The sequence below is a fragment of the Microtus oregoni genome, unplaced genomic scaffold (genome assembly GCF_018167655.1).
Source record: "Microtus oregoni isolate MIOR12 unplaced genomic scaffold, Mior012 000004F_ref0000308, whole genome shotgun sequence".
Taxonomy (NCBI): domain Eukaryota; kingdom Metazoa; phylum Chordata; class Mammalia; order Rodentia; family Cricetidae; genus Microtus; species Microtus oregoni.
This window is the reverse complement of record NW_024543063.1, coordinates 63,133,454-63,161,231: the sequence shown is the minus strand read 5'-3', so window position 1 is coordinate 63,161,231 and position 27,778 is coordinate 63,133,454. Positions and strand designations below refer to the sequence as shown.

Sequence of the window (27,778 nt, the reverse complement as noted above, 5' to 3'; positions counted from 1 at the left end):
AGGCTGGGCTGTGTCTGCAGAGTTCGTGGAAGAAAGAGTTTGCTGTGCTTTCCTAACTAGGACAGGCTGCCTGGATCTGAGGGTTCTGGGGTGGCCTGGGCTGTGCCCTTCTTCCTGGAATGTCTCAGTCCTGTGCATTCCTGAGTCCACATGGTACCGAGTTCTGTGGGCACCAAGAGTTTGCTTAAAAAATGTGTGGCACCCACATCTGTTACCTCTTAGAGAACAGAAAGATTGACAGAGACCTGCTGGGGCCTTGCGTGGGGGAGACTGAGTTCAGGAGCATGAAGCCCCAACAACAAAGAGGAAAATCCCTAGCCTGCACCAACACTCCCCAAGGCCCCACTTTGATGTGGTTTTCCGTCCAGGAGGCCTTATAAGGCAGTGTGCCTGTGCCTCTTAGCTCAGGACTAGGCGGGCTATACACCAGTGACTGGAGAAGTTGCTCTTCCTGGGGCCCAGGGAGGGGTAGAGGCTGGGCTCCCAGGGGCAACAGAGGGACAGAACTGGGACTTTAAAGGCCACGTGTCCTGACAAAATACCAAGCCAGGCCTCTAGTCTTAGTCAGAACTTGGAGTAAGTCTGAGGCCCACAGTCCTGGACCAGAGGAGATGGGGGCTAGGCCCTGGGTCCTAGGAATTAGATAGTCCTTTGTCTAAGCCCCAGATACAGGCCTCCTACAAGGAGGTGCAGTGGTAAGGGTCGGCCTCTCTCTGGCGTGTAAGAGCTGTAGCCTTCACAAGTGTCAAGACTGCTCTGCCTTGGTTTTCTCATCTATAGAGTGGGTATACTAACAGCATACCGCACAGTGGTTGCCATGGGAGGCCAGCTGAGGCTGGTCAGTCCCAGCATTTCCAGCACGTACTGATAGTTGTTGGTGAAGACAGAGGAAGCAATGAGCAGTCACTGCTGGTTGATCTTCCAGCATGGAGGCGAACCCTCCCTTGCTCCTCAAAGTCACTCTGAAACTGTCCTATGGGTCGAATCTGTGGAGGGAGAGCCAAGGCACATGGGAGGCTGAGCTGCACCTTCTAGACTTAGCTTGTGCAGCCAGCTGTGTTTGCACCACCCCTGACTGCCCGAGCCCAGTTCTGTGCCCTCTGTGCCGCAGGCCCTATGGGGCTCACTACAGCTGTGAGGTCTGAGTGCGCAGCTTCCGTAGCACCTATCTGCCCCCTGCAGGAGGAGGCTTCAGGCCCGTGGCCGTGTGGAATGAGCTTATGGCCAGGCTGGACCCAGGACCAAGCCCAAACCACAGAGAAGGAGGAGCTAGCTGCGCTGCTCTGAGTCCCACTGGGTAGATCAGAACCCTTAATCTCTGAGCCACCAGAGCTGATGGCCAGACCCTGTTTTATGCATTGTTTGTTTGAGATAAGGTGTAGCCCAGGCTGGCCTCAAACTTACAGTAGAGAGGGTTCCACTCCCTTCCTTTCTCCTTCCCTTTCCATCCCCTTCCCTTTTGCATTGCTATGAGTGGAGCCCAGGGCCTTGCACAGGCTGGACATGCCGGACAAGCACTCCGAGTACTCTCACTGCTTGCGAGATGGGCAGAGCAGGACTGTTGTGATGGCCAGAGGAGGCTCTCTACCACATGGCAGCACTGCCTGTCGTGAAGGAAGTGTCCAGTGAGTGTTCGCTATCTCTCCATAGTGTAAGTCCACCCGAGTCCAAATGCTAGGAGAGCCCAGAAGCCAGGGCATGACCCAGGGCTAGCTCCCCCATGTTGCATTTCCTGGGTCGAAAGACCATGAACAGTTTATGCCGAGACCCTGGGGTGGCCCAGGGAACACTGCAGTGTGTTGCAGAGCATAGACTGGGTGTGAGCTCACCCTCTGCGGGTGTGCAGGACCCGTCATTCGCAGTGCTGATGGTGGATGTGCAGTATCAACAGATAGCTTCCGCGGCTGCACTGTTGGGGTGATATGGTAGTAACACCAGTAGAAAGTCACAGGACCTCAAAGACTTGTCATTGCCAGCATCCTTGCTGTGGTGCTGTCAGGGCTACTGGGGTCAGTGCTGAGCCCACTCTCTCCTAGAGGACCCAGCTTGAAGGCCTTTGTCCCCTTCAAGCCTGCTGGTGCTCCTGTCACAAGCACTGCCTGCTAGCCTTTCAGGGCTGAAGAGATGGCAGCATTCTTTGTCGCATGAAAGTGGGGCTTTAATTGGCTGCTGGGGTGTCCCCGCCATCTGATGATGCCACCTGTGTGTGTACCTTGCCTGTCACTGCCTCCAGACTCCCTGTCAACTCTGACTCTGTTATCACAAACAGCCAGGTTACAAGCCTGGGAAATGTTCAGTGATTACGATAATTGGCAAGAAGGGAAGTGAAGGAAGCCACCAGGGTTTGAAGTAAATGGAACACAAGAGCAGGAACAGTCACGTTTCAGCCTCCTTGAAGGAGTGCCTAGAAAGGTCTAGGCTGCATGCACACAGAGAGCTGTTTGTCTCTAAAGTAAAAGATTAGAAGCCCTGCTGTGGCTCTATCCAGTGAGCACCCACTGTACACAGCATTCTTTGCTATGCCGCGTCAAGGCGGGCCTGGGTGTTCTTTAAGCATCTGAAGTGCCGAGTTTGGGTGGTTGGTATTCTCTGCTGGTGTTGCCAAGGCAAAGGTTTTTGTGGTCACAATGAGGCATCGGTAGCAGCTGGTGTGTTTGGGCTTTTCCAGTGTTTGTCATTGCTGGACTTTAGAGGCATCATCAGACCAACCATTGTGACATTAGGAGAGGGAATATGGTGTACCCCTCTCTGACCTCCTCTTTCTTCAAGAAGAGTATTTTCCAGACTGGGCCCTTGGGATGTGTGCCCCACACTGCAATATATAGAGCAGAGATTCCTATGTTGATAACTGTGGTGAAGGCCCTGAGAAGTCTCACATTAAAAGCTCTTGTTTAACTTTATCTAAATAATCTTAGGTTTCAAAATTCCTGGCTGAGTACCAATAAATAGAGAAGCCATTTTGCAAGATACAGTTTAATCTTTCTGTATCTCTCGCCTGCTGGGGTGAGTCAGACATCTGGGGCTTTAGTCTCTCCACATCTCAGACTTTTCCTAGCCTGTAGGACAGCGAAATTCCCTTTGCCAATATGACAGTCTGCAAACGGCAGCTCGAAAAGGCTGCTAGGAAGGACCCCTGCCACAGTGGTTCCAGATATCATCAGCTTATGGAAGGGGCAGATCAGGCATGCGCCAAGGCCAGGCTAGTGGGAAAACAGGACCATGGGCAAGATGTGGAAGCCCCAGCGAGGATCGCTGGAGTCATGGCATACAAGCCCAGGGCATTAGCCAATGTGTTGGCACTAGATTTGGCCTTGAGGGGAACCGGGATTTACCAGAGAAGAGGGCAGAGAGGGTCCCACGTTGTCTGGAAGAAGAATCTAGACTGAATGCTTTCTGATTCTGGCTGTGAAGCTGGCTAGACGGGGAGGGGGCCGTGCAAGGGATGCTGACCTTACCTGACATTCCAGTGGGAGAGTGGGCTTGGTCTCTAGAAAAGGTGGGTCCTATGGGTCCTGGGCAGTTTTCCCCAGGGTGCTGTACACTGAGAAGCCACTTGTGCTATCACATGACTAGGTCTATCCAGTCGGGTTGGTACTTTGTGCTCAGTGTTACCTGTCCAGTCTAGCCAGGTGGGTTCCTGCTGGGCCCTACTGTCTGGTAACCCATTGCTTTGCCTTCCCCAGGAGCTCGTGGGTGACACTTCCAGAGAGGCACTTGGTGAGGAGGACGAGGACGACTTCCAGCTAGAAGGTATGTGGGTCTTAGTAGGCTGTCTGTGGTACTAGGGTGGGGCAAAGGCCCACAGAACCCAGAAGGGGTGGGCAGTGAATATGAAAACCTTCCCAGTACCCAGCTCCTGTACTCAGGAGCTACCAGGCTTCTGGCAGGCCATCGCAGGCCTACCCGCCTATGGCGGTGTCAGTGATAATGAGTGAGTGTCCGTTTGGATTCTGCACATGACAGCTCTTTCCCCAAGTCCATCTATGTGGTGCTCTAGCATAGTCATACCCAGCCTGCCTCTGGCCTCTTGCCTCTCTCCTCTGGTCCCTTATGCAAGACCCCTCCTTCCTCCAGTAGAAGTGCCATGCTGTTGAGCTAATGACAGTGGCATGGACCCAGCCTCTAGCCTGCTGGTTTTATTTATTTATTTATTTCGCAATGCCTGTGTCCCTATCTGTAAGAGTGGGAGCTAATGCCTGTTGCTATGGACTGCCCACGTGGCTTAGCTGACTTCCCATGACTATGGCAGGCAAAAGCAGAGAAGGCTTCCCTCTTCCTGTCACTCCTTATGGGAAGAGCGCCTTGCCAGTGTTGAGCAGCCCAGGAAAACAAGGACCCTGTCTGGTTTTTGAGACCCTTGGAAGAATCCTGGACCCATTGCCCACTGGGGCTCTCTGGCTACTCCTGTTGTAGTGGCCCAAGCCCTCCCTAGGGCAGGGATGTGACTGGGCATGGCACACTGTCAAGGACAGAGGCCCCTGAGCCCTGGCCACACAGCCATACACCTGCTGGATCTGGGGCCATGGTATCCCTCTGTGCTCCTGGCTAGGGGAGAAAACTGGTTCCTGAATGTCGTCTTTGTTTTTCTGTTGGCCAAGCTCATTGCCTCTTGGCTGCTAGAGAGCTGTTTAAGGGAGAAAAAGGGCCATGTGAGGCGTGAAGATGAAAAGGAGTCTCTGGCCATCCCCGGAGAGGAGGGCTTTGGCTCCTGGGTTGTTCTGTAAAGCTGCCCCTAATCCTGAGTCTTAGCTGCCTTAACTGGCCAGCTGGGAGCGAAGCAGGAGATTAAGGCTGGCTTGGTGTGCAGGGCTGTGAGCTCCTTTTGAACTTGGGAAAGAACAAAGTAAACATCAGAGGTTCCAAGCTGACTGCAGGCCTGTGTGGCAGGGTGTGGAAAGGAGAGGGACCCTCCTTCTGGGGCTCCAGCAGCAGCCTGGGACGTGAGGGGCAGCCCCTCATTCACTTCCAGCACCCACATGGCCTCTCAGGCTTGTGCCCCAGGTGCAGGTCAATGCTGGCCTGGTAGGCAGGCCCATGATGCTTCCAACGGTGGTCTGTCCATCTTGTGCTCCCCCTGATTTACATATGTCTCCTATCCCAGGACCTTCCTGTTGCTTCTCATCTGAAGCTGCCCCTACCCATCCCAGCCTGCTGGCTCACTTCTGTCTCTGGGCTCCAAGCAGTTTTTCTACCAACCCAGTGCCCACTTGGCATCTGCTGTAGAAAATTAGTCTTGCAGAACCTGAAAGTCCATTGGTTCTTTACCACCTAGTGAGGTGGTCAAGGCTACTAAAGTCTGTGACCCCCCAAAACAGAACCCACAGGAGCTTGGTATCTGGGTAAAGATAAAGAGAAGCCTGGGTGATGGGGAGACATTGGGTGCAAGGCATTTGGTTAGGGATGCCAAACTGAAAACCCTACTGGCCATCCAAGTGGAGGTGCTGAGGTGGTCAAGCCACCTGGTTGCTGGGGCCTGGAGTTAAGGGACAGTGTACTAGAAAGTACGGGTAAGGGCTTCTCAAGAGGCAGTTCCACTCACCCGTCCAGGGCAGGTCCATCTACAAGTCTGGCTGACAGTGCCTGATGTCTGAGGAGGCCTCTGGGGAGCAGCAGGCAGCCACCCTGGCTCCTCTTCCCGCTTGAGTTTCCCCGTAGGCTCAGCAGTCACTCTCCAGCCCCAGCATCTCTAAGCTGTTTCCACGGAGTGACCTGACCTGGTGTCTTCCCATCTGCTCTCTGTGAAAGTGTGGCATGGAAGTGGAGAGTCTGCCTCTGCTGTGCCAGGGAGGTTTAGCTGTATCTTCAGGGACCGGGTTTGAAAGCTAATCTCCATGGACTTACCCATGGGGGAAGGGGTGACGGGCAGCACGAATGGACGATAGCAGCCTCTGACCACTCTCGTCCTGCCTGTACCGTGATGGCCCCTCAGTTCTGTTCAGGCCTCAGAACGTGAAGACCCGACAGTACTTGCAGACAGTTGCCTGCTTTCCCCATTGCCTTTTCCCCCTCGGTCACAAGTATCTCTAAAGTGGAATCAGTGCTGGCATATGGGCCCAGCGGTGGCATGTAGGAGGGGAGTGTGCACGTTTGGAGGGAAGCCAGGGAGCGCTTGGGGCTCTGCTGGGCAGATCACTGCTGCTGGGAGGTGGTAGTGGTTCCCTGAAAAGTAAAGGTTCGCAGTGAAGCTCCTCAATCCAGAACCCTAGGCTCTTTGGGAAGCTCAACCAAACTTGAACTTGAAGCTTTTAAAATCAAAAATTCCCAGGATAGGATTGCATAAAAATCTGAACGCTAAAAACCTAAAATCTGGACTTGGGAATGCAGACAGCACCACCGGCATGAGGAAACACACACACACACACACACACACACACACACACACACACCCACCACCACCACCACCACCACCACCACCACCACCCCCCTTCTCTGTCCCTCCAAGTCTGAGATGGGTTTTAGGGGAGCATCAGGAACATCTATTCATGAAAGGGTAAGTTAGGGACACCCCCAGTTTCTTTCCCTCAGTTTCTAAACGGTCCTCAGAGAGAGAGGACCACTTGGCCCAACTCTCCTCCTATCCAAATTTGAGCAATGACACAAAACTCCATCTGTAAGCTCTCTATCCTATGATTGTGGAATGTGCAGTGCTTTCTCAAGTAAGTCATGGCTTCTGAGTCACAGAATCCTGTGTAGAAACTCTATTCTCATTTTCCTAACCCAGGGAAGCTCCAGGTGTGTGAGATTTAGCTCTAGTTCCGTGGTGGGGGTAGGGAGAGGCCATCAAGAGCGCTCTCTTCTCTTCTCTTCTCTTCTCTTCTCTTCTCTTCTCTTCTCTTCTCTTCTCTTCTCTTCTCTATCTCTTTTCTGTACAGGGTCCTGCTCCAGTAGCCTGGCAGGGTGGGGGTGGGAGAGCTCAAACTCAGAATCCTGCCATAGCCTCCTGAGACAAGCATTGCCGCCTTGCCCAGCTTTCAGTTCTGCTTTTTAAGCTTCACTCCCAGTGTTGTGAAATGCAAATGGGGACACTCCTACATTGTGTTAGTAAGGACTTAATGAGACAACATGTGTACCCGCCAACCTGACCAGCAGTGCCAGGCTGGCACATCTGTGCATCTCTAGAGCCCTTTCCCTCATGAGGCCTGTGCCAGTCATCCAAGAAACCATTTGGCCTGGAATGCACACACGATCTTTCTCCTCACGACCGCAGATTTACCCTCCTAATTATTTTTGGCATAGGCTAATATTAAAATCCATGTGCATTCCCCCTGACAGCTGCTGCTGGAGGTTTGGAGGCCCAGAAACATCCTGGCAAAGCCACCCTTAGAGCAGAATATTTATCACAGATATCTTTGTGCAGACAATCGCAGGGGGTCAGGAGCATGGCAGAGCGTGTGTCCAAACTTCAGCACGGAAGCTCCAGCTTGTGCTCAGTCTTCTGTTGTGTCTGCCTGAAAATGTGTTCTCTGTCCAGGTGGAGAGACGCGTGCCACACTCTTGATGGTCATCTCCGCACTGCCTTGCTCATAACCTGCTTTCCAATTTGTCACTTTTATCCAAGCTTGCTGTTAACTGGGCTTTTGTAGACCGTGTTGAAATAAACTAGCACTGTCACCTGAGTTTGGATTTGTGCCCATTTTTCAACCATCTCTTTCCACACCAAGCCTCCATGTTGCTCAAGCCAGGATGGACAGCACCTGTCTGTCCTTACCTGTGCCTGTGTATAGGGCACGGCACAGCTGGGCTCATGCCTATGAAAACTCCCTCCTCTGCAAAGGTGCATAGATGCACCAGCTCCTGTGGGCAATACAGAGGCAGCAGCTACCAGGACCAGCCTCCAGGAAGTTAGTGTTCTGTCTGTGCAGATACAGAGCCTGCTGTGAGGTTGTCAGAGGGCCCCATATGGGACTCTATAGAATGAATTGCCAGATTGAATGGAAGCAGACCACGCCCTGTCGGCTCCAATGCATTTGTACCAATTAAGAGACAGCACTCAGTGCTCCTCCTTCCACACCTGCCTGCCTTTTGCTTAAGAAATGTCAGAAGTAGTACGCTGTGCACGTCTCTGGTGTCATGTGCACGACACTTCTGGAATGGAGCAATACACAGCCTGCTTCTCAAAGTGTCTCCCAGCAACCCCACATGACCCCTGTAGCCCCAGCCACAGGGCAGGAGCCCTAGGTAAGCATGCCCCCTTGCAGCTTAGGAGGGAGCTACTGCACAAGGAGGGCCCACTTGGTTTCCTAGCCCTCTTCTCCCCCTGCTGTTTGGGTGGCGCCAGCTGTCAGCGCTCAGGCTGGGTGGGCTGTGCCAGGCTGCTCTCTGGGTCACTGCTGTTTGCCAGGGTAAACAGTCCCCAGAAAGTGATGGGGAACTCTCCCAGCATGTGATCCCAAGGGTGCCTCCTGTTGGCCCTGGGGAAGGCCCTAATTACAGCTGCCACCTTTCCCTGGTTCCTAAGTCTCTTCCCTTTCTCTTCTTCCTCCTCCTTCCCTCTTTTAAACTGGGGGAGGGGAGAGGGAAAGAGGCTGTCTTTGATCTCAGTGGAGGAAAGAAGTCTGTTCTGTTCAGGCTTTTGGCTAACACAACAAACAGTGTTTAAAATTTAACTTTGCTTAATTAATTAGTAATTCTGTTTAATGCTGTCTGATCTCCCTCCAAAAGGTATTTTGAAGCTTGAGAAGGGAACTTCAAAGGGAGCCGGGTGAAGATGGTCAAGTAATGCATTTAATCTGGCAGTTGCTGGGGGTGGAGTGCGGCCAGGCTGGAGCTGATGCGGAGAGAGAACGAACCATCATCTGCAGAATCAGCCAGCCAGCTCTGGTGGCCATGGCCTCCATGTGAGAAGGACAGAAAGCAGCTTCCAAAGAGAAGGAGCCCTACAAACAGCCCCCATGTCCTTCTGGGCTAAGAAGCAATTTTAAGAAAGTAGAAATGTCATTTTTTTTTCTCTTCTGTGGCCACAGTGAATGATTGAGCAGGTTGGGTACCACACAGGGTTTCCAGTTGGCCAAACAGTAAGTCACAGGTTACTCCAGGCTGTGTCCTATTTAACAAGCATATGCTCTGGAAGATATGGAGAACCGCCTTCACCTAAAGCAGTAATACCCAAAGGTTCAGAGAGGACCAGACAGCTCCTATCTTAAGCTGTGTGGAGCATGAGAACTCTTAGGATGTGACTCAGCTCTCGTGTGTGCAGAGAAGCAGCCAGAGACTAGTGAGTGTGGTCTATCTCATTAAGCTTTGCCTAGAAAGCCAGGCTCAGGCCCAGTGGCTCACAAGACACAGTTGGCACCCTGCTCCATATCACCCAAACATGCTGTTTTTGCCCACCTTTCTCCTGCCGCATTGACAGTGTGCCCTGCTGTGACTCTCCCTGGCAGTCGGAATATGCCCAGAGTGCCTCTAAGAGATGTGTCTGGATCAAGAGGCAGAGAGAGGTCTTGGGCACTAGAGTCCTTTTTGGCAGCTTAGTATCGTCCCAGTGTATGTGACTTGGGTGGCCTGCTGTTAGCAGAGTTTGCTGCTGCCTGGCCCTTGTGGCAATGGCCGTAGCCAAGTAGAGATGCTCTGATTAGCTACCTGGGCACAATACCCTTTGCCTTGGTTTGGTTTCAGAGGGGTCATCTGCGAATCCCATGCCAGTTGTCGAAATCCTAGCCCCTCCCTCTGACCCTGGGCCTGCATGGTTTTCTGTGGGTTCTCTGCCTCCTCTTCTGGCACTTGATCAGGGGACAATAGAGGTGAGAGGTCTTCTTTGGTAGGGCACAGAGTGTCGAGGAGTCTTACTGGCCTCACAACCCTGGGGCAGCATGTCTCCAGGGCCTGCTGTTCATTTCTGCCCTGCCCAGGATGGGAGGCTCTGCACACTCACTGACATGACCACCTGGGGCTACCCTGGAGGCTTGTTGGGCTAGGACAGCATGAGGGACCTGCTGGGGAAGAGAGGACAGCCTATGCCTGCCTCTCTGGTCTCTAGGGAGGACACATGAGGATAAAAGGGGGTGCTTTCCACTCCAGGTGGGGAAAAAGGAAGGGGCAGGGAGGTCCCAAAGGAAGACATGCTTTCTAGCATGGCAGCAAGGGCACTCCAGAGAGAATGGAACAGCGGTTCCTTGTCTTTGGGCTTATCAAGTGGAACATGAAAGGCGACATTGAACCTGGAGGTGCTTGTCTGATAACTTCCCTTTGAACTTGAAGTCGGGTTTCGATAAGCCTGGCCAGCTCGCATCAGCGGGACCTCTGCAGAGCCAGGCAGTGGCTTTGAAGATGGAACTCGGCTTTGTTTTGCTTTCTGCTTCCTCTTCTCTCTCTGGGAGGGGGAGGAGCAGGGTTCTGCAGGCTGTGATGTCTCTATAGTTCCTGCAAAGGGGCAGGTTGGGGCAAAGGAGACAGTTTGGACCTGAGCTACCAGCTGGGACTAGGCACAGTCAGCACTTACCGAGCACCTACCGTGGTGTCTGACCAACAGTGTCCTCATAGTTCTCTCCTGGAACTGGCTTGAGGATGCTGTCTGCTGAGGACCAGCATCCCTGGCTCACCAGGAAGGGTGAGGAGACACCACCCTTCCCCCACTGTACAGACTTTCTTAAAGCTGCCAGGGTTGGAAAAGGAGGAGCACCAAATGCCACTCACCTGAGGTGCTCCTGCACAGCCCAGCGGTGTCTGCTGGAGACTTTGGTAGCACCTGAAGCTAAGGCTCAGCAGAGCTCCCTTCTTCAAGGGGTAGCAAGAGGGCCACCTGTCCCGGAGCCTGAATGGCATGGCCATACTGCATGCCCTGCCTGGACTCAGGATAGCATCTGTGGTCCAGTGGGCACTGGATAGACTGAGTAGCTGGTACTTGACTGTCTCCGAGTCCCTGGTGAGTCTCCAGCCTGGTCTTCCTGGATTCAGGGCCCTCTGGAGGAGAATATCTGACCAATAAGATCAGGATGGGACTATTAAGGATGGAATCCAAAGTAGTGGGCCAGTGGCCTGCCTGGCATACAGGAAGCATGCTGGGCCCCTGGAGCCTTTGAGGAGGTGGCCATTCTAGTTTTGTGTTCCTTTGGCTTTACTCTGCGGTAACAGAGCATCTCCACAGTCAGCAGTTGTGATGGCATTAGAGGGTTGTTGGCTCTCGGGACACTAACGGCTGGAGGCCCCTGTGGATAGTGGCTGCGCCAAGGCAGGGAGAGAGAAAAGAGAGGTTCCCAGGGGACACAACCACTGCTGCAGGCCAGTTTGTAGTTGGCTGTGGTGTCTGAGAGCCTGGAGTATTCTTATGCCGTGGTTTTCCTATCTGGTAAATGGAGTTAATAACAGTAACCGCCTCACAAGGTCCCAGTGAAGAGAGAGTCGATGAATGGCCAGTGCTGAAGGTGGTGGGGCCCGGTTACTATGAGAGTCCATCACCCATGTGTTGATGCCGGTTCCGTGGTGCCGTGTGGACTGCTGCAAATAGATACCAGGAAGAGAGCCCTGACTTGGAAAGTAGGAGCAAAGCAAGGGTTGTGTGCCCCTCCCCACTGCACCTCCTTCTCGCTGTTGTGCTTAGGTGCTCATTGCAACACTGGGATATGCGAATTGAGCGGGGTATGGGCAGAGCCCCAATTTCCTGACCTGTACCTCATTTTGCCATGATCATGGCATCCCCAAAAGGTTCAACTGGAACTATTGGTCAAGCTGAGCCATCTTGGCTGCCCTCCGGCAACCTAGCCTTCTTAGGTCAGGAGCCGTACTCAGTTTGTTCCCTTCAAAGTAGTACAGCAGAGTTACTGTATCAGGACATTGGGGAACTTTGGGGAGGGAAAAGATGGGAGCATCTTCTAGAAAAGTAAACTGAAGCCCCCTGTGTCACATGGAAAGGGTCAGAGGCATTCTGTTACATGGTGAAACCTGTAGTCTGGGTTCTGGGTCTAGGGTGGTGGTAGTGCCAGTGGGCCACAAATTTCACATTCTCTCTCTGCTCCTGAGAGTCAGACGCACAGAAGACCATGCCCTTTTGCAGACAGAAGGTTCCCAGGTGAGCAGAGGCCAAGGGCAAGGGTCAGAGTGAGTGCAATCCCCGAAGAGGCCATTGTGTGGTACATGGTGTCCTTCACCACATATACATATACCTTTCTTCAAACTGTGTTAACTCAGTTCCCATCTCTCTGCCCTGCCCACTATAGCATCTTTGAGGATCCCACAGTGTCAGTATAGGAAGCAGTGAATACAGAAGGCTAAGGTCCCACACCTTATCCAGTTCCCTAAGCACCTTTCCAGGTCCAGCCCTGCTAAGTGGCCAGTTGTCTCTACCAGGTACTCAGTCTGCGGGCTGCTTATCCGGGCTGTAAAGTTGGGACGGAGTAGGAGTCTGAGAGGCTACAGGGAAACCTGAGTAACTGGTGTGGCTACACCACAGAGGCGTTCTCTGGGGCAGCCTGTGGCATCATCAGGGCCAAAGAATCAAAGGACGTGGAACACAGCCAAGAGGCAGGGCAGGAGGGGCCTGAGGACAGGGCATAGCCACCCTGATCTTGATTTTCCTCCCCTTTCCCTCTGCCTCCCCACAGTGGCCCTGCCGCCCGAGAAGACCGACAGCCTGGGCAGTGGAGATGAGAAGAGAATGGAGAAAGTGAATGACCCTGTTCCCGGCTCCAAGAAGCAGCTGAAGTTTGAAGTAAGTTTGCTTTGGAGGGTTGTGAGTCATGGCGGTGCTCTAGAAGGGGTAAACCGAGGCCCATCTAGAAGGAATGACCTCTTAACTCTTATGTGGATAGTTGCTTCTGTGGGAGATCCCTGCTGCTGCCTCTGGGCCATAGTATCTCAGTGATGGCCTCCCCCACGTGGGTGGTGGCAAATACACAATAATAGGACCCTACGACAAGGTGGGTATGTACATGGGGAGACAGGGCTCTGGTCCTTGGGCCTGTTGCCCTCTTACAGGATCCTCAGATTCTTCAAGCCTTCCATTTCACCCCCAGAGTTAACTTGAGACATATGGGGGCCTCCTGTGGTATGAAGGAATCTAAGACTGGAGGTTCTGGGCAGGGCCCTAATTCTATCTGGACTTCTGTTTCTAATCCACATGGACAACACAAAGGATACCCCCCTCACACACACACACGATATTGCCCATCCTCCTGCCCTTCTCTGGCCCCAGCAGTGCAGCAGAATGGGCAGCTGAGTTCCAGGCACCAAGCACAGAGCGAGAGCTCACATTGAGGCTGCAATCGGTGGAGGTTGCTGGCATCCCTCACATCAATGCCTCACTGCTTCCCTGTCCTTCCCTTCCTGAGACCACAGGGCACAGCTCTACTGTTGGCATGAAGCTGTGAGTTCAGGCCAAGACCCTTTACGTTTCAGGCTCCCTGGACTGTGGGGTTAGTGAGGATCTGCACGGTTCTGGAAGCTTTCGGTGCTTCCACCCCACAGAGTGTTCCTTGCTCAGAATACTGGGGCCTCCTTCTTTACCCTAGGGCTCATGGAGCCCTGTTGCTCACCAGGAGACCAACGGTGAAATGGGTATGGTTTCTGGTTCCTGCCCTTGCTGATCAAGCAGTGTGGTCAAGGTGACATGCTAGTCACTATGACAAGGGGCATAGCTAGCGAACCAGTGTGGCACATATGTGCAGGTGTGTATGTGTGCTATGTGTTGTATCACATCAAGTACTTCCTCAGGAGTAGAATGGGCACTTGGCAGGTGTCCAATTAGCATGTCGTAGATGAGGGAAGGCCTGCTTTGGACTCAGCATGACCTACTTGAGAACCAGAGAGGGAAGCCAGCTTCAGGCAGCAGCGGCTGCAAGTAGAACACCTTGCCTGCCACGCACACTCCAGTTAGCAGGCATTTCCCCTGATGGTGGTGAGGCCACGCACACTCCAGTTAGCAGGCATTTCCCCTGTGGTAAGGCCACGCACACTCCAGAGAGCAGCATTTCCCCTGATGGTGGTGAGGCCACGCACACTCCAGTTAGCAGGCATTTCCCCTGTGGTGGTGAGGCCACGCACACTCCAGAGAGCAGCATTTCCCCTGATGGTGGTGAGGCCACGCACACTCCAGTTAGCAGGCATTTCCCCTGGTGGTGGTGAGGCCACGCACACTCCAGTTAGCAGGCATTTCCCCTGTGGTTGTGAGGCCACGCACACTCCAGAGAGCAGCATTTCCCCTGATGGTGGTGAGGCCACGCACACTCCAGTTAGCAGGCATTTCCCCTGGTGGTGGTGAGGCCACGCACACTCCAGTTAGCAGGCATTTCCCCTGTGGTGGTGAGGCCACGCACACTCCAGTTAGCAGGCATTTCCCCTGGTGGTGGTGAGGCCACGCACACTCCAGTTAGCAGGCATTTCCCCTGTGGTGGTGAGGCCACGCACACTCCAGTTAGCAGGCATTTCCCCTGTGGTGGTGAGGCCACGCACACTCCAGTTAGCAGGCATTTCCCCTGATGGTGGTGAGGCCATGCACACTCCAGTTAGCAGGCATTTCCCCTGTGGTGGTGAGGCCACGCACACTCCAGAGAGCAGCATTTCCCCTGATGGTGGTGAGGCCACGCACACTCCAGTTAGCAGGCATTTCCCCTGATGGTGGTGAGGCCACGCACACTCCAGTTAGCAGGCATTTCCCCTGGTGGTGGTGAGGCCACGCACACTCCAGTTAGCAGGCATTTCCCCTGTGGTGAGGCCTGTCTCCGTGCTGTCTGAGCTGGGGCACGGAGTCTGCCATCCTATTGATCAGGTCACCTCTGGGTCTTTGAAGCCTGGCCCTGTAGAGCTGCTCTTGGCAGAGAAGCAGGATAGTTGAGGTGGAAGTATGACAACTGTCCCCATAGCGGCAGGGGACCTGGGAACTCTGAGCCGATGGAGGGCCACATGGGAAGGGACTTAGTGTTCTGACAAACTTACAGATCAGAGGACAGATACAATCATTTTCTGTATTTTATATGAAAGGAAAATGAAGCCTCAGAAACATAGCAACCTGTCCAGGATGGTACAACTGTTGGGGCCGTGCCAGGAGGAGTCTGGGCAGACTAGAGTTTCACCTCTTCACGTCCAGCCTGCTGCTGCCCAGTTCAGTTGCCCGTCCTGGGATCTTGCCTGGCTTCCTAGTCATTGGTCACTATTTCCTTCCAGAAACTTCTCTCACCTTTGGTTGAAGTTTAGAGCCTTGTAAGGCTACAGTCTCCTGTCAGAGTCCTCGTGTTTCCTTTGTCTTTGTACATTAGAGGTTGTTGGTGCCCTGAGACCTGTATGCCCTGCTTAGGCTCTGGCCTCTTTCCCTGCCTGTCATGTCTTAGCCATTGTTCTTCTGCCTTTCCCAATGTCAGGGAATAGCCAGGTGCCAAGGCCTTAACCACTGGTCCCAAGGTAAGGTGATTATGTAGTTGATAAGTAAACAAGCCACTGTCTTTCTGTAGGAGCTTCAGTGTGATGTTTCTGTGGAGGAGGACAGCCGACAGGAATGGACTTTCACTCTGTATGACTTCGACAACAATGGCAAAGTCACCCGTGAGGTAAGTGTGCTTGCTGCCACTTGGCAGCCCTCAGTCATAGGAGCTGGACTCAGCCTGAGTCTGCTGCCCCCTCCTCCTGCCTGGTGGGGGTAGGGCTAGGGAAGGCTGCTGGGAGTATCCTGAAGGGTGTCTGTGAGGATAAGGGCCAGAACGAGTACAGCTGAGCACCTCACAGTCCAGGGTTGGGGGTACCCCACTGGGGAGAGGTGGGAGACAGCGGCACAGTTCAAGGCTTTCCCAGAGAGGAATCCCAGGTTCCAACAATCTTTCCCTACTTCCTTCCTCTTGCCATCCCCAAGCTCTAGCAGCTACCCTTGATTGCTTCAGTGGGCCTCAAAGGCCACACAGGGCAAGAGCAAGCAGCAGCTGTGACTGGTCTTAGTCCTGCCACCGTTCAGAGCCTCCTACAACTCCTCCCAAGTTCTTCTCACCTTCTCCATGCCTCTGTCTCTGCAACAGCTGTGTACCAGGCTAAGCACTCAGCAGGGGAGACACAGTCTCAGTTCTCCATGTGTTGCTCTGACAACCCGATGAAGCAGAAAACACCAATGGGACAGGAGGGAGCAGCTTCTTGGAGGGACATCCCAGTGCTAAGCTGGCTCAGCCTTGCAGCACGCTGGCCTGGGAGTGTGCCTGCCTAGCTGATCTCTGATTAAGAACTGAAGGAGATTGGCCCTTGGCCCCTTTGCAGAGTAGTGGGTCTTAGGCCCTGCAAGCAACCCAGATTTCATTCCAGGGGCCAGGAAAGCCAAGGTGGGCTCAGGCTCAGCATCCTTCCCTCTTCCTCCCAGGCCTGCCTGCACTTTGAGGAGGGGTCTGTTAGAGATGGTGCTTGACACCTGTGTAGAGATGTAAGACCAGGTGGGTGGGCTTTGTGTGGGCCTGCAGTGTCTCCAGAGTAATGAAAGCTTGGCCTCCATATCTCCTTATCCCAGTCAGGTTGGGACAAGTATTAGCTTCTCCACAGCATCTGCAGGAAGTCACCTTTAAGCTCTCTGAGGGGTATGTGGCTTTACAAAGCCCGCCTCTATCCCAAACTGTACCTTGGAGGCCTGAGAACCAGGTGGGAGGAGGAGGCTAACTAATGTTTAACTATGCATGCAGGATTCTAGCTCATCCTGTTGCAGCTAACAGCAACAGGAATGCATTGACTCATTCACCTGTAATTCAGTTCTGGGGGCTTAGTATGCATAGTCCAGGCCTTACTCATATCATAGCTGTTCTTCTCTTACTCTACACTCTCTCCATGGCACTGAATGCTCCCAGTTCTAGCCTGGATCCCTCCCTCTCAGGAATTTCTCCCATTCAAAATTTCCATACCCAGCCCAGAGTCAAGTCTCACTGGCTTCTCAGACAGCCTAGATGGCTAGGCCATCTGTGACGTCTTTGTCATACACACCACAGTGAAGGTGGCCATCTCTTGGTGACTGCCGTCTTCCTTTCTCCCTGTTGTATACACGTGAGGCACCTCCTGTGCATAGACCCTCCTTCAGAGTCCTTGCAAGAAGCTACAGGGGCAGATGCTCCTTTCTCCTTTCTTACTCATGTCCTTGGTGATGAGAGGAAGAAGCCACAAGAAAGGCAGGTGGCCCAGCATAGCCTGAAGCAAGCCTCTGGGCTGTGTCTTCTGAGGAGCTAGAATGCTGACTTTGGGTCGAGAACCCTGCCTGGCGCCTCTTCCGTCTCTAGCCGCAAAGCTCCCCTTTACACCTGCTGCACAAAGCTCTCCCACTCTTCTTCCTAGTGTGAGCATATGGATTTTGGTGTGTCCCGGAAAACAGGCTCCTGCCTCGCTGCATCTGCTGCCTGGAGCCTGGGTGTGGGCTGAACATGGGAACCTTTGGGCTCTCAATCACCTGTGTCAGCAGCTTTCTGCCACTGTACCAAATACTGAGCTACTCAGCTTTAAAAGGCAACAGGCTTACTCCAGTGCACAATGGTTGGTTCTGTTGTTTTGAGCCTGTGGCAAGGCAGCATATTCTGGCAGGTGTGCATGGAAAAACAAAACTGCTCACTTCAGTTGAAAGGAAGAGGAGAGAGAGAGAGAGAAAAGAAAGGACCAGGTCCCCTTTAGGAGCATGTCTTCAATGGCCTGAAGGCTCTCTACAAGGTCTTATCCCCTAAAAACTCCGCCAGCTCCCCATATGCCACCCTGAGACTGCACATTTACTGTATTGTCTTTATATAGTATAGTAGCAGCCTGTTCCTGTGTGCCATACCTTGGCTTTTAAGATGGTAGCAAAGCAGCTTCTTCAGCTCGGTGCTGAAGGCACCAAACAGGACCTCCATCATGGCTTTGGAAGATGGTGTAGCTCTAGAGCATGTAGCAGAGCTGTGCAGGGAGCCATGGGAAGGACAGGAAGAGGGGTTCGGGGTTCTGTGTGACCTCACCAGAGGAGCTGAGACAGCTGAGCATGCCAGGAGGGAGCAGCTGGAATCTGAGTCTCAAACTGATCCCCCCCCCACACACACACACACAGTTTGTCCTAAACATATTCTGGTCTGGTCTTTCGGAAGCTTTTGTTAAGAATTAAGTTAGTTGTCGATGTTGACGATTTGGGATATTTCTCAGAAGATTCTGGATTTCTGGCTTCTCTGAGTGGCCTCAGAGTCAGCCTAGCGGCATGTCCACCATGTTTCATGGGGATGCCTATGCCATGATAGACCGTTCATGCCTGGCTACAGCATCGCTAAGGTCATTCGTCTCTGCCTCGGCCTAAGGGAGGAGAGAGGAGAAGGCCAAGTCTCTCGGGGTCATGAAGAATTGCTGGGCAGTAGCTGAGTGTGTCTGGTGGAGAGTGTTTTTAAAGCAAGCGGCTGTTCCCCAGACAGCTGACCACAGATAACCGGAGCACAGAAGTCCCAGTAAGGGGTACTCTTCCGGACTCCAGTCAGAAGTCTCTGAGATCCTCCTCATAGAACACCGCTGGGATCCCCATTCAGGCCAGAAATATTTGGTTAGGTTTCTCACCGATCAGTTTGTCTCCAGGGACACTTACCTCATGCTTCAGCAACAGAAACTGATCTTCCTCCATCCTGGAGGCTGGAGGTTAGGGCTGAGGCAGCAGCCCCCATGGTTCTGGTGAACACTCCTTTCCTAGTCTGTGGACAGCTGCCTTCTTCCAGGCAGAGGACAAGTGAGCTGCAAGAGCCACAGAACAGCAGCATCTGTTCCCACACACCTCTCTTCCATCACCTCCATCACTCACTGATCCAGCCACAATGTTTATGGGGATGACTTCGGCAGAGGAATGGTGGGGCCATAATCCAGTCCAGTGTATGGACAGAATCACATTTCTGGTTTTCCCTCTAAGAACAGGGGTGTGTAGCATCACTAGGTGCCTGTCACCTAGGAGGGTTGAGATCTGGTTTTTAAACTCTCCTCCTCCCGGATGAGGCTACTCTGAGAGGTTTCACATCCTGCTGAGGACCGCAGTGGCTCACAGTCACTCTGAGCTCTGAACTCCCTTCCATTTGCTCTCTTACTTCTTATTCTCTCCCTGAATCCACCATTCTGCCTCCAGCTCTGTGGGAAGGAGCTGGGGGCCTTCAGCATAGGGGCGGCCACCAACTCTCAGGTTGCTGGTGGCTGTACATTGCGGCTGAAGTACATGGGGTGTCTGCTTCCTCTCAAACAGGACATCACCAGCTTGCTGCACACCATCTATGAGGTGGTTGACTCCTCTGTGAACCATTCCCCCACATCAAGCAAGACACTGCGGGTGAAGCTCACTGTGGCCCCTGATGGGAGCCAGAGCAAGAGGAGTGTCCTTTTCAACCATACTGGTGAGAGGTGACAGAGTGGGTACCCACTTTGGGAAAGACAGGAAGGACCCAAGTCAGCCTGGAAGGGTGGGAGGAGAGGGTGGGAGGAGTCCCAGCTTCCCTGGACAGTTGCTTAGTGTAGTTAAGGCTTCGGTGGGCCCTTGAAGGAGAAGGCCCCGGACTGGGGTGGGAGGGTTGCAGATGGAAGGCCCTGTGTAAGCAAAGGCATAGAGATGAGACTGTAGCAAGAAGCTACAGGGACATGTTGTACAGAAGATGGCAGTCCAGGCCTTGGAGGGCAGCTTATGAATCTGGAGAGGTCAGTGGGACAGGCACCTAGCTTGATCTTCACTGGGCAAGCCCACCCAAAGTTCACCACAAAGCTATGGTGAAGCATGATGGGTATTTGTTGTTGTTGTTTTGTTTGTTTGTTTGAGGGCATGGTGCCAGGCAGTCCCAGGCAGAGAAGGAGTAGGTACTGACTAGTATTTCTTGGGCTTCTGGGATTCAGACCTGCAGAGCACGAGGCCCCGAGCAGACACCAAGCCTGCTGAGGAACTTCGTGGCTGGGAGAAGAAGCAGCGAGCCCCTCTCAGGTACGACTTGCACAGGCAGAAGCGGCAACCTCAGGCCCATGAACATATATTGAGCACCATCTGGATACATACATCTGAAGGACTTTGAGCAGCAGGCTCTATTTTGTGTCTTTTGCAGGGGCCCTGGATCTATTTCAGAAGCACAGATTTACAAATAAGACTCTAATTTAAAAACGAAACACAGGAAAACTAACAACAACAACAAACAAACCCCTAGCTATAGTCCTTCACTGTATTCCATATAAAAATCCTTCAGATTTTCTGCATGTGATTTGGATTAGCATATATTGGCTGTTCCTGACATGTTATGTACTCTAGATGGGGTTAGGACAGCACCTCGGGCCTAGCACAACTGGTGTTTCTACCAGGTACTATGTACACATTCCTTCACAACAGTGAGACAAAAACCTCCCATCCCTTAGGATGGCCTGGCTCTTCAGTGGGCTCAGAAAACCTTCATTTGCAGGCTTCTTTCAGAATCGTAGGTAAGGGCTTATAGATCTGCAGCTATCTGTCCTTTTGTCGTGTCTGCATGAACAGAGGGAAGGCAGGCTGTTCAGGCAAGTGTGAGGATCGTTCACATCTGGCACTAAAGGATGTAGTTGGAGAAGGACCGGTCCTTGATGTGAACTTGGAACAGACAGAACATTCTAGGATGCTGTTGGATGGGCAGTGGACTGAGTGGAAGGCTGGCTTGAGATGGGTGGGACTGGGGTACAGATGGGACAGGTGGTGGGCATCAGGGAAACGAAGGCATAGACCAGGGGGTTTCTGTCTCGGACCCCTTCTCCCAAGTCACAGGGCGGAATGAGCTGTGTGTTGGACCTGTGCCTTCCCAATCAACATACTTTTTGTCACAGGTTCCAGGGTGACAGCCACCTGGAGCAGCCGGGCTGCTACCACCATTGCGTGGATGAGAACATTGAGAGGAGAAACCACTACCTAGACCTGGCGGGGATAGAGAACTACGCGTCTCAGTTTGGGCCTGGTAAGGGACCGCTGGGCGGGGTGTCCACCGAAAACACAGTGCTGGGTAGCGGCCTTTGTTCCCTGAGGACTGGGGAGATGTGGAACTTTTTACTGGACATATCAGAGGCTCTTCTCAGAGACAGTTGCATTAAAGATGTTTCCAAAATGAAAGTAGTACTTGGACAAAGTTGGGCTAAACCTAGGAGAATGAGGGGGCTTCAAATCCAGCCAAAGCAGTAGTCCCACGTAGGCCATCCCCGCTCTGGCCCCGCATCAGCCACAGCTCTGGTACCCACTTGGTCCACGACAGTGCTGCACTGCCAGCCTCTGTGCCCCTGGACCTTGTTTCACCCCTGTTCCCTCTGTGTGGAGTGCTTTCTCCGTTCCCTATGCACTTCCCTTTATACACATAGAATGCATTTGTCCCATCCGTAATCATCTGGCCTCTCCTCAGCAGATGGGAGGGTTCCCTGTCCTGTGGAGGAGTGTCGATAGCTCAGACAGAGAGGTGGTGGCACCTGGGGACCCCGGGGCAGCTCAGTGCACACAGTGGGCACTCATGAAGTATCTGTTGGATTGGTTCCTAGGCTCCCCTTCGGTGGCCCAGAAGTCAGAGCTGCCCCCTCGAATCTCCAACCCCACTCGCTCTCGCTCCCACGAGCCAGAAGCTGCCCACATCCCACACCGGAGGCCTCAAGGTGTGGACCCCGGCTCTTTTCACCTCCTTGATACCCCATTTGCCAAGGCATCAGAGCTCCAGCAACGGCTTCGGGGTACTCAGGATGGGAGCAAGCACTTTGTGAGGTCCCCCAAGGCCCAGGGCAAGAACATGGGAATGGGCCACGGGGCCAGAGGTGCAAGAAGCAAGCCCCCACTTGTGCCCACCACCCACACTGTGTCCCCCTCTGCCCACTTGGCCACCAGCCCAGCCCTCCTCCCCACCCTGGCACCCCTGGGGCACAAGAAGCACAAGCATCGACCCAAGGAGAACCAGGCCAGCTGCCGGGGCCTGCAGGCCCCACTGGCTGCAGGAGGCACCACGGTCATGGGTCGGGAGCAGGTCAGGGAGCTACCTGCTGTGGTGGTGTATGAGAGCCAGGCTGGGCAGGCCGTCCAGAGACATGAGCACCACCACCATCACGAACATCACCACCACTACCACCACTTCTACCAGCCCTAAGCCCCAGCAGGCCACCACATGAAGGACCCACCCCCACGCCTCGAGGCATTATTATTCTATTAATTATTGTTATTATGACAATTATTGTTATTAATAATTATTGTTACTCCACTAATATTTAGCTAGCCTTCATGTAGAAGATATATGGAAACACAGAACTAAACTTTTATTTATATGTTGTGGGGATTATATAGCTCACCCAAGAAGTGACTCTGGGTTTGGAAGGGTCCTTGGGCTACCCCAGCTGCAGGGTCCACGCAGATCTTCCCAAACCACAGGAGCCCTCGGCCCAGCTGCCCCACTTCTGCTCTTCTGGGAGCGCACCCTTGCCTGGCCAAGCTTCAGAGACCCTCAAGAGCTCCGGAGGACAACAGCTGCTACCTCTCAGTGTTATTCCGGTCTGACTTCACCCTTAACCGACTGTCACGTGCTCCAGGGGCTTTTGGTGGACTGCATCGCAGTGCCCTCCCTGCCCTCGTGTTTCCACACCTCAGCCCAGACCCTTAGCTGTGCTTTCTGGAGTTGCTGCCTCACCTTGGCCCACGCCAGCCCCATCCTTTTTTTTATCTGCCATGCACAATGTGGAAGTGCCCCTCTCCCCTCGTGCGCCCCCCTTTGCTTTTAAAGGATGCACCTGTATTTAAGGATTGTCCTTGGAGCCAGCCTTCTCCTTTTGGAAACTGCTACAGAGAGAAGCAGCCACATAAAGAAGCATGGTTTCCCAAGATGGCACCATTGTATGTCGGAGGGTATGAAACCTGAGTTTGCCATCAGCAGATACACTTTGTGGCTCTCTGGCAACCTTTGTAACTATAGGTAGATGCTGCCTGTCCGTGTCTCTGTATCTTTCTATAAATACACTCTCAGGTATCTTTGCTGGTGTGCAGAAATCACTGCGCTGCTCTGTGGAAGCTCCTGCAACCCAGATGTGCCCTGTGTGCTTCGTGTAAGGTCGCTCGTCCATCAGACGCAGGCAACCGCCTCCCTCTTATAAGAGGTCATTTCTTTGGGTTTGAAGTCTGCAGTTTTGGAGAATCCTGCTTGGGTGTAGAAGCTTAGAGTAGAATAGGGATATCAGATGAGACCGTAGGGGCAGCGTCCTTCACAGAGCAGGATTTTATCAGCCAAGAGCTAGAGAAACCAGGAAAGGACCACTGTCAACACTAGAGCAAAGGCTGAGGGGCAGTGGAACCCAGAATGGCACTAAGCTACCCCTACACCTGAAAGGTGAGGGTTGAAAGGCACCTGGAAGCTGTGACCTTCGTTCAGGGAATGTAAGGGAATGTGTGGAACCCCCAGGGGTGGAAGTCCTGACTCTCTCCCCTGCCTCTTCCACATCCTTCTGTAGTGGCATCTGGTGACCGTCTTGGGAGCAGGGAGGAATCTGGGTATGGTCCCCGAGAGAGTCTGACCTCAGAAGGAAATGATCGCAGCTGTCTGCCCTGCCCCTTCGTCTCCCGAGTTTAGCATGGTTGGTAAGCATGGACTTCTGGGGGTAGTCAGCATTAGTTGTTTTTATGGTGTTCATTTTCCTGGTTGCTGGTCTGCTTGGGACTGGTTGATGCAATCCTCAAGACATCACTCTGAGGAAACAGGAAATAGAAGTCCAGGGCCTGCATCTGAGGCTCAGAGAGGTCGAGAATCTGCGGAAGTCACATGGTAGGTGGCAGCGTTGTGTCCTAGTCGTCAGCATCCCTAACACCGTGAAGGGTGTGAGCCCTGGCTTTTGCTCACATGTAGTTGTGAGTTTCTGTTTGATTAGAATCCAACTCACAGGAAGTGACTGTAGCCAAACCAAATGGGCAAGGCATTGTGGGAGCTGGCTTTGAGATGACAGGCTCCAATATGAATGAACCAGGGTTTTTGTTCCTGAGTTACTCCGTGTCAGCAGGCCTGAGCTACTGACATTCTGGGTCCAGGACCAGGAGAAAAGAATTTCTAGGAAACAAAAGCCTGATGAGGAGTTGTGAAAGGCTGGGTTTAGATCAGGTAGTCACCCCTGGACCAATCACCATGCCCCACCTGGTATGTGACCACTTGCCACAGGAGGCAGGGTCAGCACTGATAACAGCTGGGGCAGGGAGGAGGGAGAAACAGCCAGAAAACAAAACAAGGAAAAAATAAAAACCCAGTGGACTCCAGGTCCAAAGTTACCATGAGCAACTCTGCCTAGGGAGTGGGAGCTGCTGGCTTTAGAACATGGATCCTCAGCCTAGGGAGGGAGGGCCCCCCTTCCTACTAACTTAAAAGTCATCTTAGAAAAATAGTACCGTGTTCACATGTAAAAGCCCATAGAAGCTTAGAGTAAAAGGGAACTCACCAGGCTCCATGCCAGCATCCAGGTCCAGATGCCCTGTAGGACCGTGGGTGCAGTATGGTGACTGGGACAGAGACTGGCCAGGCTGCAGGGACTCAAGGCCCGACTCCCTTTCCTCAGCACGCATTGTAAGTGAAATGCTGCTCCCTCGTGAGCACAATCCAGATGCTGGCTGTCTTCATTACTAGAATAAATGCATTCTATAGAATATATCAAATTTAAATTTTGTTAATTTAAAAAAAAAGTTTGAAGCAGTTGTGTAACGGTAACCTTGAACTCCCCACCCAGAAGTTTCAAATACTGACATTTTGCACTATTTCTTTCTGATCTATTTTTATGAGAGAAAACCCAGCAGTTATGTTCAGTCCCCTCCCCACCTTGTTCTTTTATTTTTATCCAAGGACCATCATAGCGTTCATTCTTAGGCTCTTTTCTCTGCAGCCCAGTGTGCTTGGGGACCTCCTCCCGTGTCACTGAACTCTCTCCCCCTAACAGCTGCTCAGCCCTCTCTTGCTCAGGGGCACTGTCACCTCCCGACAGGCCTGTGGGTTGTCTCTCATCCTTCGCCATGACATACTGCACAGAGGGTCCTTGTACGTAACTTGTCTCGCTGTCTACTCTTGAGACAGAAAGTGGCAGAAGGTGTCAATACAGAGCTGCTGGTTTCAATAGCAAGTGTGGTGTCCGTTTTGAAGCTATTGTAGGTGACCCCTTAAAGGTGGTTATAGCAAATAATTAGGAGGAGCCAGAAGGAGAAAGGAGAGAGGGAGGAAGGTAGAGGAGATGAAGTTGGATCCTTTGTGTAGATGTGACCCAGTTCCCGGGCGCAGCTGCTGCTTCTCTGGCCCCTGAGCTCTGAGCACCCAGCATCCCTGGAGCCTAGAGAAGTATCTCGGTTTGTTTGTTTGTTTGATTGATTCAAGGCATCATGGCCTTGAAGCTTCGAGCAGACTGCACTAGCTGCTTGGTGGGAGGGTGGATAGCCACTGTGCTCTCACCTCCCCTTCTCGGGAACACCGCACATCCGGCCATGCCAATTAGGCATTTTGGCAAAGGGCATAGCCAGGACCTGTTTGACCTTCTCCTTTGCCCTGCATTCACATCTCAGATTTCTCAGGTTGCTGCTGGGCCTGAGGATCAAAAGCCAGAGAGGAGAAGAGAGGAGCTACCTGTCAAAAGTCATTCTAACGAGCAGCTCCTGTGTCCCCTGACCTGGGCTATAGATGCCACCCAGCAGCCTCAGCTCTGTGTGAAGGTGCGGGCTGCCAGCCACACCCTCGGGGATTGCACACTCCAAATTCTCCAAAGCAACCTTGCCCTTTACCCAGGTTCACTCTAGCAACCAATTTCCTGGTGTTGGCCTTGGTTTCCTACCATTCCCAGTGCGGCAGCAGGGCTGTGTCTGTAGAGACGGTGGAGATGCATCAGTTACCTGCCTTACTGATACTAGATGCAGGCACAGGCCACCCTTCCCATCATTAAACTCCCCCCGCCTCACCCCAGATTTCCCCTTCATTTGGGGCTCTGATCTGCTCTGAGGCAGCAGAATCTTGAAGCCAACCCCCGTTTTTCCCAATATATTTTCTTTTGGAGGGATCCCAGTGCCCAGTATGTGGTCCCAGGGAGTGACAGGGTTTAACTTAAACACCCAGCTTCAAGCTGACGCAGTCGGCCCTTTGCTTTCTCCCAGCCTTCCAAGCAATCCTGCTACATGGAGCCCATCAACCTGGCAGCTAAGAATTAACTCATTGAGGCCCAAGCCCCTCCTGGTGTGACTTGAGAACAGGCCAGCCCGTCAGTGGATGGAAGCTGCATTCAGAACCACCTGGAGGAAGTTACAGAGGCCAGTCTCTTGGTCCCATCTGTGACGATGCTGATTTTAGAAGTATGGGATGTAGCCTGACCATTAAGAGCTCAGGATCCCAGATAGTATCCTATACAGCCGAGGTGATACTCTAGAGTCTTGCAACGTCCCCTAGATAACTTCTGACGGTCTTTTGAGAGAAATATTTGAATCCCAGGACTGAAGAAGCATGTTAAATATAGACTCCCAGGCCCAATCCTCTGGATTAGCGGGGATAGGTGAATTAGGGTTAAGGTACAGGGACAGTGGTTTTTAACAAGCTCCCACCCCTAGAAGTGGTGTATCTGGCCCACAGGCCATCCTGAAAATTCTGAGAGCCTGTGTTTTGGCCCTGCCTCAAGGAGTATGTGTATTGAGATAGGAGGGAGATAAGGAGAGACACCCCCTCCTGTGCTGTAGTAGGGACCCAAAAACTCCACAGAACTTGGAATAAGTGACCATAACCTAGGCAAAGGACCAGGCTGGAGGGCTCAGTACCTCTATTTGTATGGGTAAAGTTTCTCTCCTAGCTGTGCTGCCATTGGCTCTGATGAGCCCGTCTACACCATTGCCACAAAGCCACAAACCTTACTTACTGAGATCTAGTGGCCCCAGCTGGAGTGGTCCACGTGGCACTGACATGGATACAGACTTCACCCTCCACTTAAGAGGAGATCTGGCACTGATGAGATAGGCATTCACATTTTTAAACCCCTTTTCCTGATTCCTGCACTTGGCCTTGGAGCCCTGGGCCCAGGTTGACTTGGCAACGTCGAACTCGGTGTGACCACCACTTTGTTTACAAGGTGCCTGGTTACTGTGAGAGCCAGCTTTGGCAGACCCCTCTCCCCAGGTAGAAAGGTGGATGGAGAAACCATTTGGGGCTTAGCTCTCAGAGTGAGAAGCAGAGACGGCCAAAGATCTTAAAGGTTCCCAGGTTGACAGGGTTATTCCTCACCTCCACCGGCGTTTTGATGCCCTATGTTAACTAGTGTTTCTCTGCTCGATATTTCTGAAAACAAAATTCTGGACGCATTCATCAAAGCAGACCACAAAATCTGTTCATCCTTTTCCAACCAGGCTGTTCTTCCTGGAGCCTTAGCAAGTCCAGCAGAGGGCAGCAAGCAATGCGTGCCTTCAAACCTGGTCCCGAGTTTCTGTCTTGTCTGCAACCCCCAAGTGGGGTTCTTCGGGGGCCCCCCGTGTGTCTGTAGGTGGTTAGTGAATAGGAGAGAGAGCATGTTGGTGAAAGAAATAAGGCACCCGCTGCAAGACAACAGGGAAGTTTATGGCCTCATGTCAATCATAGCATCCTCCTGATGGTGTCCTAGGGATAAAAGTGTGCATAGCAACGGCATTGCTATCTTTTGACTTTGTTTTGAAAAACATACTTAAGATGTAGCTCAGTGCTAGAGCTCTTGCATAGCTTATGTTTGGCCTTGGTTTTTCCCTCTAGAACAACAGCAACAACAAAAAGCCAATAAAACAACACAGCAAAAGCAATAATTTAGTTTATTTAAAAAGAAACAAACCATTACTATGTTGTCTTTGTTTTTTTCTGGTTGGTTGATTGGTTGGTTCCTGCCTCCCCCAGAACCAGTGACAATTTAGTCAAATGTTCTTTGTGGTTTTGAA

The 27,778-nt window shown here is 52.5% G+C and overlaps 1 protein-coding gene across 1 annotated transcript in view; it reads left to right on the top strand.

Moving 5' to 3' along the window:
• The window catches only part of Nkd1 (NKD inhibitor of WNT signaling pathway 1), a 72,381-nt gene extending 44,717 nt beyond the window's left edge, over nt 1–27,664 (top strand). The window contains exons 4-10 of the mRNA XM_041650187.1: nt 3,684–3,750; nt 12,537–12,643; nt 15,378–15,473; nt 19,112–19,259; nt 19,750–19,834; nt 20,695–20,822; nt 21,391–27,664. Coding sequence (XP_041506121.1) covers nt 3,684–3,750; nt 12,537–12,643; nt 15,378–15,473; nt 19,112–19,259; nt 19,750–19,834; nt 20,695–20,822; nt 21,391–21,983 — 1,224 coding nt within the window. The 3' untranslated portion in view covers nt 21,984–27,664. The remainder of the gene's footprint in view (nt 1–3,683; nt 3,751–12,536; nt 12,644–15,377; nt 15,474–19,111; nt 19,260–19,749; nt 19,835–20,694; nt 20,823–21,390) is intronic.
• Nucleotides 27,665–27,778: the final 114 nt, after the last annotated feature.